The 10,658-nt window shown below is 50.2% G+C and overlaps 1 protein-coding gene across 1 annotated transcript; it reads right to left on the bottom strand.

Moving 5' to 3' along the window:
• Window positions 1-5,465: 5,465 nt before the first annotated feature.
• On the bottom strand, window positions 5,466-10,430 carry LOC124684983 (peroxisomal acyl-coenzyme A oxidase 1-like). The gene is made up of 14 exons (XM_047219250.1): window positions 10,116-10,430; window positions 9,664-9,772; window positions 9,489-9,550; window positions 8,981-9,190; window positions 8,659-8,746; window positions 8,415-8,577; window positions 8,119-8,317; window positions 7,707-7,904; window positions 6,952-7,083; window positions 6,732-6,852; window positions 6,480-6,590; window positions 6,325-6,394; window positions 6,029-6,212; window positions 5,466-5,924 (listed from the first exon to the last, which is right to left on the bottom strand). The coding sequence occupies exons 1-14, from the start codon at window positions 10,266-10,268 to the stop codon at window positions 5,715-5,717; spliced, it is 2,010 nt and encodes a 669-aa protein (XP_047075206.1). The 5' UTR covers window positions 10,269-10,430; the 3' UTR covers window positions 5,466-5,714.
• Window positions 10,431-10,658: the final 228 nt, after the last annotated feature.

Genomic DNA, 10,658 nt, shown 5'->3' with positions numbered 1-10,658 from the left:
TCCTCCCGGGACCCGAAAACGTGGACTATAGCCCACGAAAACGGCCAGAAATGCTTGAAATCACGAGTTTTGATGATGCCGCTAGAGTCGTGTACCGTGGGTCACGGGGCATCGAAATACTCCCGGGACCCGAAATCGTGGACTATAGCCCACGAAAACGGCCAGAAATGCTTGAATTCACGAGTTTTGACAATGCCGCTAGAGTCGTGTACCAGGGGTCACGGGGCATCAAAATCCTCCCGGGACCAGAAAACATGGACTATAGCCCACGAAAACAGCCAGAAATGCTCGAAATCGCGAGTTTTGACGATGCCACCAGAGTCGTGTACCGTGGGTCGGGGCATCGAAATCGTCCTGGGACCCGAAACCGTGCACTATAGCCCACCAAAACGGCCAGAAATGCTTGAAATCACGAGTTTTGATGATGCCGCTAGAGTCGTGTACGGTCACAGGGCATCGAAATCCTCCCGGGACCCGAAAATCGTGGACTAGCCCACGAAAACGGCCAGAAATGCTCGAGATCACGAGTTTTGACGATGCCGCTAGAGTCATGTACCGGGGGTCACGGGGCATCGAAATCCTCCCGGGACCCGAAATCGTGGACTATAGCCCACGAAAACGGCCAGAAATGCTTGAAATCACGAGTTTTGATGATGCCGCTAGAGTCGTGTACTAGGGATCACAGGGCATTGAAATCATCCCGTGACCTGAACCGTGGACTATAGCCCACGAAAACGGCCAGAAATGCGCGAAATCGCGAGTTTCGACGATGCCGCGAGTCGTGTATCGGGGTCACGGGGCATCGAAATCCTCCGGAACCCGAAAACCGTGGACTATAGCCAACGAAAATGGCCGAAATGCTCGAGATCACGAGTTTTGACGATGCCGCTAGAGTCGTGTACCGGGGGTCACGGGGCATCGAAATACTCCGGGACCCGAAATCGTGGACTATAGCCCGCGAAAACGGCCAGAAATGCTTGAATTCACGAGTTTTGACGATGCCGCTAGAGTCATGTACCGGGGGTCACGGGGCATCGAAATCCTCCCGGGACACGAAAATCGTGGACTATAGCCCACGAAAACGGCCAGAAATGCTCGAGATCACGAGTTTTGACGATGCCGCTAGAGTCGTGTACCGTGGATCACGGGGCATCGAAATCCTCCTGGGACCCGAAACCGTGGACTATAGCCCACGAAAACAGCCAGAAATGCTTGAAATCACGAGTTTTGATGATGCCGCTAGAGTCGTGTACCGTGGGTCACGGGGCATCGAAATACTCCCGGGACCCGAAAGCGTGGACTATAGCCCACGAAAACGGCCAGAAATGCTTGAAATCACGAGTTTTGAAAATGCCGCTAGAGTCGTGTACCAGGGGTCACGGGGCATCAAAATCCTCCCGGGACCAGAAAACATGGTCTATAGCCCACGAAAACAGCCAGAAATGCTCGAAATCGCGAGTTTTGACGATGCCGCCAGAGTCGTGTACCGTGGGTCACGGGGCATCAAAATCCTCCTGGGACCCGAAACCGTGGACTATAGCCCACGAAAACGGTCAGAAATGCTTGAAATCACGAGTTTTGATGATGCCGCTAGAGTCGTGTATCCGGGGTCACAGGGCATCGAAATCCTCCCGGAACCCGAAAACCGTGGACTATAGCCCACGAAAACGGCCAGAAATGCTCGAGATCACGAGTTTTGACGATGCCGCTAGAGTCATGTACCGGGGGTCACGGGGCATCGAAATCCTCCCGGGACCCGAAATCGTGGACTATAGCCCACGAAAACGGCCATAAATGCTTGAAATCACGAGTTTTGATGATGCCGCTAGAGTCGTGTACCCGGGGTCACATGGCATTGAAATCATCCCGTGACCTGAAACCGTGGACTATAGCCCACGAAAACGGCCAGAAATGCGCGAAATCGCGAGGTTCGACGATGCCGCCAGAGTCGTGTACCGGGGGACACGGGGCATCGAAATCCTCCCGGGACCCGAAACCGTGGACTCCAACGAAAACGGCTAGAAATGCTCGAAATCACGAGTTTTGACGATGCCGCTACAGTCGTGTACCGGGGTCACGGGGCATCGAAATCCTCCCGGGACCCGAAAACGTGGACTATAGCCCACGAAAACGGCCGAAATGCTTGAATTCACGAGTTTTGACAATGCCGCTAGAGTCGTGTACCGGGGTCACGGGGCATCAAAATCCTCCGGGACCGAGAAAACATGGACTATAGCCCACGAAAACAGCCAGAAATGCTCGAAATCGCGAGTTTTGACGATGCCGCTAGAGTCGTGTACCGTGGGTCTCGGGGCATCGAAATCCTCCCGGGACCCGAAACCGTGGACTATAGCTGACGAAAACGGCCAGAAATGCTCGAAATCACGAGTTTTGACGATGACGCTAGAGTCGTGTACCGGGGGTCACGGGGCATCGAAATCCTCGTGGGAACCGAAAACGAGGACTATAGCCCACGAAAATAGCCAGAAATGCTCGAAATCACGAGTTTTGACGATGCCGGTAGAGTCATGTACCGTGGGTCGGGGGCATCGAAATCCTCCCGGGACCCGAAAACGTGGACCATAGCCCACGAAAACGGCCATAGATGCTTGAAATCACAACTTTTAATGATGCCGCTAGAGTCGTGTACTATGGGTCACGGGGCATCGAAATACTCCCGGGACCCGAAATCGTGGACTATAGCCCACGAAAACGGCCAGAAATGCTTGAATTCACGAGTTTTGACGATGCCGCTAGAGTCATGTACCGGGGGTCACGGGGCATCGAAATCCTCCCGGGACACGAAAATCGTGGACTATAGCCCACGAAAACGGCCAGAAATGCTCGAGATCACGAGTTTTGACGATGCCGCTAGAGTCATGTACCGGGGGTCACGGGGCATCGAAATCCTCCCGGGACCCGAAACCGTGGACTAAACCCTTCGAGGGTGTTAATGACACTCTTGTTGCTGAAGCCCTCTCTCTACAGGACAGGATGGTGTTATATTCACTCGGCTTCGAGGTTTCAAAAGAGTGGTCATGGAAGTTGATTGCCTAGAGGTTTACAGGAACTCGTTCTCATTCGGCTGTGACACCAATTTTTTCAGAAATTGGAGAGCTAGATAGTTTTTTTTGGTATCCGCCATGTTCCTAGAAAGCATGTCTGCACTCTGATGGTGACGAGTAGTTGGCTAGATTTACCACCAGAATTCATCGTCGTCAGTCTTCTGGTTAAGAGCATCTCCACTCGTTTGCCCTCCCCACGCCGAAATCCGGGGAAATTTACGTCCGGATTGGACGTAAATTTGGCGTGGGGAGGAGTAGTTTTCCAGCCGCGTCCTCAGGCGAAGACGGCGATCTAAATTTGAAAAACGGAAACTTGACAAACTACCGCATAAAACGGTCGAATTTAGACTAAATTTAATGATATTTACTATATAGAGGGCGAAGTTCATACATAGAGACCGAATTCAACTATATTTCGAATTCGGCTAGGGGAATACAACTGTAAATATGTAAATATAAAAACACGGCGCTCTACATGCCGAAATGGCGGTAGAACACCGTGTAGTCGCCGCCATCGTCGTCGGAGCCATCATCGTCGAACTGCGGCGGTGCCAAAGCCGCCTGGCTGCTGCCTTGGCCGGCGTCTCCCCACCGGCCACTGGTGCGAGGCGGGGATGGCGATGGCTTGTATAGGTCGTCGTCGGAGGCCTCGAGGTCGACGACGGGGACGACGGTGCCGGATGGAGGAGTCGCAGGCCGTCGGTAGCGAGCGACGTCCTGGAGGAGCCTCGCCTGCCGCTCCGCCTCCTCCTTCTCCCCCTGCTCCCTCGACCAGGCGCAGGCCTGGTCGAGCGGCATGGCGTTCTCGGCGGGGACGAGATCCTGGAGGGACCTCGCGATGACGGCCTCGAGGATGGCCGCGTCCTCGGCGTCCTCCTCCACCTTCACCTTCGCCGGTTTTCGCTTCCGTTCGCCGGAGGTGTCATGTTCGCGCTTGGGGCGGCGCCGTCCTTGTGCCGTCGATGGCTCGCGGATGACGATGCCGCCGCCGCGCGTGCGGTGGCTCGGCGGGGAAACCGGCGCCAAGGATGGCGCCGACCTAGAGATCGACCTCGCCGCCGAACTGGACGACGAGGAACTGGCAGCCATGCGCCGTGGCTGCCAGCTGTTTCCCCGTTGGCGGCTGGTCGATGCCCTCGATGGAGGGGGCATCGTGAGCCTCGGCGAGGTGCCGCCCTCGATGTGCTCGAGGACGTTGTGGAGCGTCCTATTCGGGGCGCTCCACCAACGCCGGCGACCCGCGGCGTTGTTGCGCGGCGGAGGAGGTGGCGGGCCGTCGTAGGACGCCAGTTCGCGCTCCCACCGCCGGAGAAAGAAAGAGTTCCACCGAGTGTAGTTCTCGGGGTGGTGGCGCGTGTCAGCGCGTTCTTCCTCCGTCATCGCCATCCGCGCCTCCTCGATGGCGACGTCGAGGGCGTGGCCCTGGGGCGGCGGCGGGATTGGCACGCCACCAGCGCTTAGCCGCCACCCACCGCGGGGGGCCTCATTTCCGGTGGGCAGGGGTACCCCGCCTGGTGGAGGAGGTGCCCCTCCCACGCGTGGAGAGATCGGCGGGGGAACCCGTTGTTGGCTGCGCCGTCGTCGTCGTAGAACGCCATCGGTGGAGGTGGAGGGTGAGTGGAGGGAGAATGGAGGAAGAGCGGAGCAGGGACGTCGCGGCGAGCGGAGCGACTTATATAGGCGCGGCGGGCGCGGTGGGCGCCGGCGATTAATGCCGCGTGTAAGACGATGCGTGCGCGGAAGACGATGCGACGACATTAACTCGCCGCGTGGAAGCTACGCGGCCGGCGAATGCTGAAGCTACGCGGCAGGCTTTTACAGCGCGCGGAAGACGATGCGATGAGGACGACGATCGGTGTCCCTCGCCGACAAGTTGGGGCCACCAGACGCGCGGGGAGTTTCCTCGGCGTTTCCCGCATTTTCGTTTCGTCCGGACTCCCCGAGCGCTCCCCGGGGGGGGCCGGGGATGGCGCGGGATCGCCGGATGAATTTAGGCCCAAATCCGGACGAAATCGAGGAACCGGGGCGCGACTGAGCCGAATTTCGCCGTCCGAATGGAAAAAACGTCGTTCGGGGGCCTCGTCGGGGAGATGAATGGAGATGCTCTAAGCAGGCGGGATCCGTTATTAAGGAATAAAGAGCTCTCTATTTCCCCCCAAAAATAGTAGTACAGTACTATTAGGGATTATTATAAGGCCAGCACGTATATCTAAGTTGTAAACTCAACCAACATAATATACGATAATATATTATAAAATATATATGAATAAAAAATTCAAATAGTCTACTTTCTAATGATATAATTTTTATGCCGTAAAATTCATATTATGTTAATCAAATTGATGATCTGGAGATTCGTGCTGACCTTATAATCCTTAACGAAATCAGCGACAACTTATATGGAACAGAGAGAATATCATCTTATTACTGGCTAATGTATTAATAATAATCGAATCACCACATCCACAGTAACAACTTTGCTACTAAAGGCTACAGCTGTCTCTCAAGTGCTAGTTTACTGGTACAATCTTTTATTCTAACATCGCTGTCCATCTTGCTATTTTTCACAAGTGAACAATCAATCACCTCTCCTTGACTATTATTGCTATAGACTCGGAACATGACGTGCGTGGACAGATTCAGGATCATTCATAGCCTCGACAGCTTGAGCTGCTGCTTGAGCAGCGGCCGGAGGTGCTCCTGGTACCCGTCCGGCACCACCGTCTCGTTCAAAGGGTCCTTCCACGCCTCCTCATACAGCGCGGGGTACACATTCCCGTCGTACCGCCCCAGGACGGAAGCCAGGTAGTGGTCTGTGTAGTCAAACGCGTCAACCAGCGCCACCGCGTTAGGCCGCACCTGCACCACCCAAACGTAGCAATGTAAGACATCCAGCCAGCGATAGCTCCATTTTTTCGTCCCCAAGTGTTACGGCACGGTTGCAGCAGAGATGATTGGCCTACCTGGGCGTAGAGCTTTCCGAGCTGCTCGTTTGCCAGCGCTCCCTGCTTGGGCGTGATGCACCCCGTCGACAGGAAGTCGCCCAAGTGCTTGTGGAGAAGATGGAGCGCGTAGATGTTGCAGAGGTTCTGGAGCTGATCCTTCACTCCATGGCCAATGATGTCCTGCTGCAGCTTCTCGATGAACCTACATCATATAGGGAGGAGAAAATTGAATGAATACTTGTTCTGGACTATGGAAATACAAAAGCGCCAGGAACCAATTGTTTCCAATGCAATTTTAAAGCCGAACTACTCACTTGGTCACAATAATCAACTGGACATGGGCCACAGCAGACTCAAGTAAATCAGGGGAGAGCTCAGAAAAACCTGCAAGGCAGTAGTAGTTGTCCAAGGGTTGTTAAATAGGGCCTAGTTGTTTTAATGGTTCTAATTCAGCATGTGTAATACCAACCTTCTTCTTGGCTTGGGGCCTTGCTTATGTTCTGGGCACAATTTACTGCCATCCTCAGCGCTCTAGCTTCAAACACCTCCTTTATGGCAGCAGGATTAAGCCAGTCTTCAGCTGTGGAGAATAATAAATACATGAATTAGTATCAAGATCGTCACAAGGTCTATAGATTCCCCAAGAGGCTCTGGACAAAATGGCACGTAAAGCTGCAGAAGTTATAATATAAAGAATCTGCCTGGAGATTTAACTGAATACCTGTATTTACAGCACTCTTGCATTGCATCAAGTACTGTATGTTGCCCATGTATGCTGTTGTACCAACAGGTTGCTTCCCAGAGGCCAACTGAGAAACAGTCTTCATTAAGAACCTTGCAACCTGCAGTGAACACCGAAGGTGTTGATTATACTGTTTGCCAAAAGTGAACCAAGGTAAAAACAGGCTAAAAGATATCAGATCAGAACCAAGGAACAGCACCTGCAAAAGCAAAACAACATTGTCTCCTTCATAAGTGCAAGCAGGAACATAGACCGCGAACAGTTCAGGAAGCCCACTGCTGTTCAGGTAACCATGCCCACCACACAATTTTCGGCATTCTTCAATTGCATCCTGCATGAGAGACTAGCGTTATTACATAATAATAATAATAATAATAATAATAATAATAATAATAATGATGATGATGATGATGATGATAATGATAATGATAATACATGTGAAATGCATCCATTATATAGAAGTGGCTACACATGCATATCCTAATACTAAGTTATTACTGGACAGTTTGAAACTTTGCATAGCACCACAACTAAATTGTCAAGATTTAGTGTCGAAATACAAGAATGGGAAAATTTCAAGCTCAGTTTGACATGCTATAAATAATACTACCTCCGATTCAAGGAATAAGGCGCCCTCGTTTTACGTGCTTTTCGTTTGACTAAGAATTACTTCAAATATATAAAGATTGTTTGTATGAAATTAACATCATTAGAAAGTGTTTTTCAATACGAATCCAATGATACTAATTGCATATAATATAACCAAGATTTTGTTGCTTAATTTTTATGGTCAAAGTTCGCCTTGGAATACGCGTGCGCCTTATTCCTTGGGACGGAGGTAGTACATGATAAAGATGAACTGATGAAGCAGAAGGTTCCATTTGCAGAATCAGTATGAAACAGTAAACAAGTATAATTGTTGAAGGTATCACTGAATTAGTAGATTATACGTACAGCTGTTGCCGATGTTGTCACAGACTTCAGCCCAGCAGTACACGCATGAGCCTCAGGCAGTGTTGAGAAATCCTTAGCTTGCAGCTTCTGTGTGACATCCGTGTATAGCCACTTGAGCCATTCACCCACAAATCTATATGCATAAGCTGAAGCGAGCAAAGGAAAGAGCCTACTTTGTTGAGTCTTGTAATTGAGGACCTGGAAACAGTTTAAATACATCAGTCAATTGTTGGTAGTAAGAAGTTATGCAGTCATTAATTATATTTCTTTGCATGACTGATTTTGCTTCTAGTTGGGAGTATTGGCTAGAGTAATAAAATATTTCAAGAACAAATCTAAAACACAAGAGTAAGCATGTCATGCCACTGAAGAAAACAAGCAAATGTCAACTGCAAAAGGCTAACTGTAGTACCTGAGTCTCAGGGCCGCCAGCTTGGGAACCGAACTGCTTTCGGATAGCACTATACCTTACAGCAATGCAAACAGCACGGGACAAAGCCTTAGAAGCATCTGCAACAATTGTTTGGCGAACATAAACCATTGTACCATAAAGCAGCTGCTTTGGTACATCTGAGTGTACATATTTTCCATCCCTTGTAACTTGAGAAAGCCTGAAAGAAATAACCATGGCATTTTCTACAAGGGTTATATCAAATTATATTTGGTAAACACATAAAGTGCCAGAACATAGCATGTTCATGAACAAACCTCATCAACATTTGATCCCTTGGGATGCGCACATGGTCAAAGCGCAGAACACCATTATCCATGCTGTTATATGCACCACTGCCAAATTTCCCACCAATATCACCAAGAGTAATGCCCGGAAGCGGAGAGTGGTCATCTAAGCTACGCAACTGCACAATGAAACCTGAAATATGGATGAAAGTGAGTTACAGTTCACAAAGGAAGAGCGCAATTAAACGTCTCCATAAAATGCAAAAGGCTCTACCATGTATGCCATAGTCTTTTCCTTCCGTTATCAGACGAGCATACACAACTGCATGAGTGGAAGCTTTTCCCAGGCCACCAGGCCACCACTGCACATAAGAGGGGGCGGGAGAATGATGAATCATGCAAAAACAAAAGCTCTTGAGAAAAAATCAAAATGCTAGGGAAATATAACTAAGAAAGCAAAATCTTGAAATAAATAAATAATCTTCCGTTCCATATTATATTAGTCGTCGCGTATTTGGATGTACGATACATCCAAATCTGCGACAACTAATATGGAACAGAGGTGGTAGATAGACAAAGTAGACTAAAAATATTACCTTGCTAGAGGTCAGAGTGGGGCTGTGCATAATAAACTCATCGGTATTTGGATCAAATGTGGCAGTTGTCTCAAGACCCTGGACATTTGAACCATGGCCAAGTTCAGTCTGAGCATAGCATCCAATAATTTGGAACTTGTACGCCATTGGTAACCACTTTTGCTGTTGCTCTTCGGTTCCTTGCCCTTTTATAGCAGGAACAAACATGCCCTGAAAAAGGAATAATTCATATAAAATCGCAGATAATTTAAGTGCACCGAAGTTGAAGTTATCAAGGTAAAATATTGTGATGAAGCTACCACAAAGTTATGTCTGAAATAAAGTGTTGTTAAAAGGAAGGCTCGAAGTGACAATTAATTCTACATCTATATGACAAGCAATTTGTCACACACAGTGCAGGACTAGTTCAAGGGCGTCCCTGGCTCATAACCCAAGGGAAAAACAGCCAAATGCTTGAGAGTTGTATGTATTGAGAAACAAGGATATATAGAGAATCGATTTAACATACCCAGTGGAGATCAACGTAACCAGGCTGGTCAACGTACAGCCTCAGCAAATTTGCTTCCTCTTCTGTTAATCCAAAACAAAGGAACATGGATGTACATCAGTGAAGAGTATATATACATAGAAAAAAAAATGGCCGAGAAAGCTTGGGGTTGGGTGTTGTTGGGCAGGCGCAGGACCTGTAAGGCGTAACTCCACGATGCGCTTCCACGCGTGTGCCGCCTTCTTGAGCGTGTCCTTGAACAGCTCCTTCCTGGAGAGCATCGTCCTTGTGTCCTTGCGGAACACCTAGATCGGAAATGAATGGAAATTAAGGTTCAGTGTGATTATGTCTGAAATTGGCAGACAATTTTGTGGGATCCGCCAGGCAAAACTAGGCCGCTATAGAGAATTTTTGTGGGATCCGCCAGGCTAAACTAGTCGAATCGAGCCGAATTAGCGGTAGCAGCAAATAATCATGAATGAATACTGGGTAGTGGTCTCCGGGCTGGTGAACTGATGGTTGCGCAGTAATCTAATTTGAGGGAGAATTGACGAGATTGGTCGCAGGAGAAGTGAGATCCATCGCCCACGGTGGGGGAAACTCGACTCGAATGGAATTGGGGAGGGGTGGATGGATGGATGCTCTTACAGGGTCTGATGCGACGAGTCGGGCCATGCGGTCGTTGACCTCGACGGCGTGGCGCGAGCCGGCCCAGGCGACCTTCATGGCGTCGACGTCGAACAGCGCCGTGGCCCTCTCCCCGGCGAGGTGGTCCACCTCCCCTCCGTCCAACAGCGCCATGGCTTGCTCCTCCTCCTCCTCCTACTAGCTGCTGGCCGGTGCCTGGGGGCGAGATTTGTGTGGGTGCTGCCGTGCCGTGAGGCGAGAAGCGCGAGGCTGCGTGGTGTCGGGGGAGAACACGAAGACGAGAAGAAAGGAAGAAGGAAGGCGGTACGAGTCGTATTATTAATGGCGTGCTTCTGGTAGTAGGTTGGTTGGTAGGTGTAGATGGCCGGCACCGGCAACAGTGGTATTGCGGCCGGCCTGTGGGCTGTGGTATTCTACTACGTGCATCACGTGTCGATTTATTTCTACATCTCATCTCATCCTCCACCTCGCCTTGCCCCAAATCCGTAACCCTGCACCGTATCTCAAATCTCCCCTTTCTTCTCCGCAAATTGTCATTCTTTG

The sequence above is a fragment of the Lolium rigidum genome, chromosome 1 (genome assembly GCF_022539505.1).
Source record: "Lolium rigidum isolate FL_2022 chromosome 1, APGP_CSIRO_Lrig_0.1, whole genome shotgun sequence".
Taxonomy (NCBI): domain Eukaryota; kingdom Viridiplantae; phylum Streptophyta; class Magnoliopsida; order Poales; family Poaceae; genus Lolium; species Lolium rigidum.
This window is presented reverse-complemented; position numbering and strand designations above follow the sequence as displayed.

Excerpts from the sequence above, each read along its gene's own strand:
- LOC124684983 (XM_047219250.1), bottom strand. The coding sequence starts at position 10,268 with ATGGCGCTGTTGGACGGAGGGGAGGTGGACCACCTCGCCGGGGAGAGG. Across the intron at positions 8,747-8,980 it reads CCACTCTGACCTCTAGCAAG|TGGTGGCCTGGTGGCCTGGG; the intron begins GTAATATTTTTA and ends TCTTATGTGCAG. Across the intron at positions 8,318-8,414 it reads AGGGATCAAATGTTGATGAG|GCTTTCTCAAGTTACAAGGG; the intron begins GTTTGTTCATGA and ends TATTTCTTTCAG.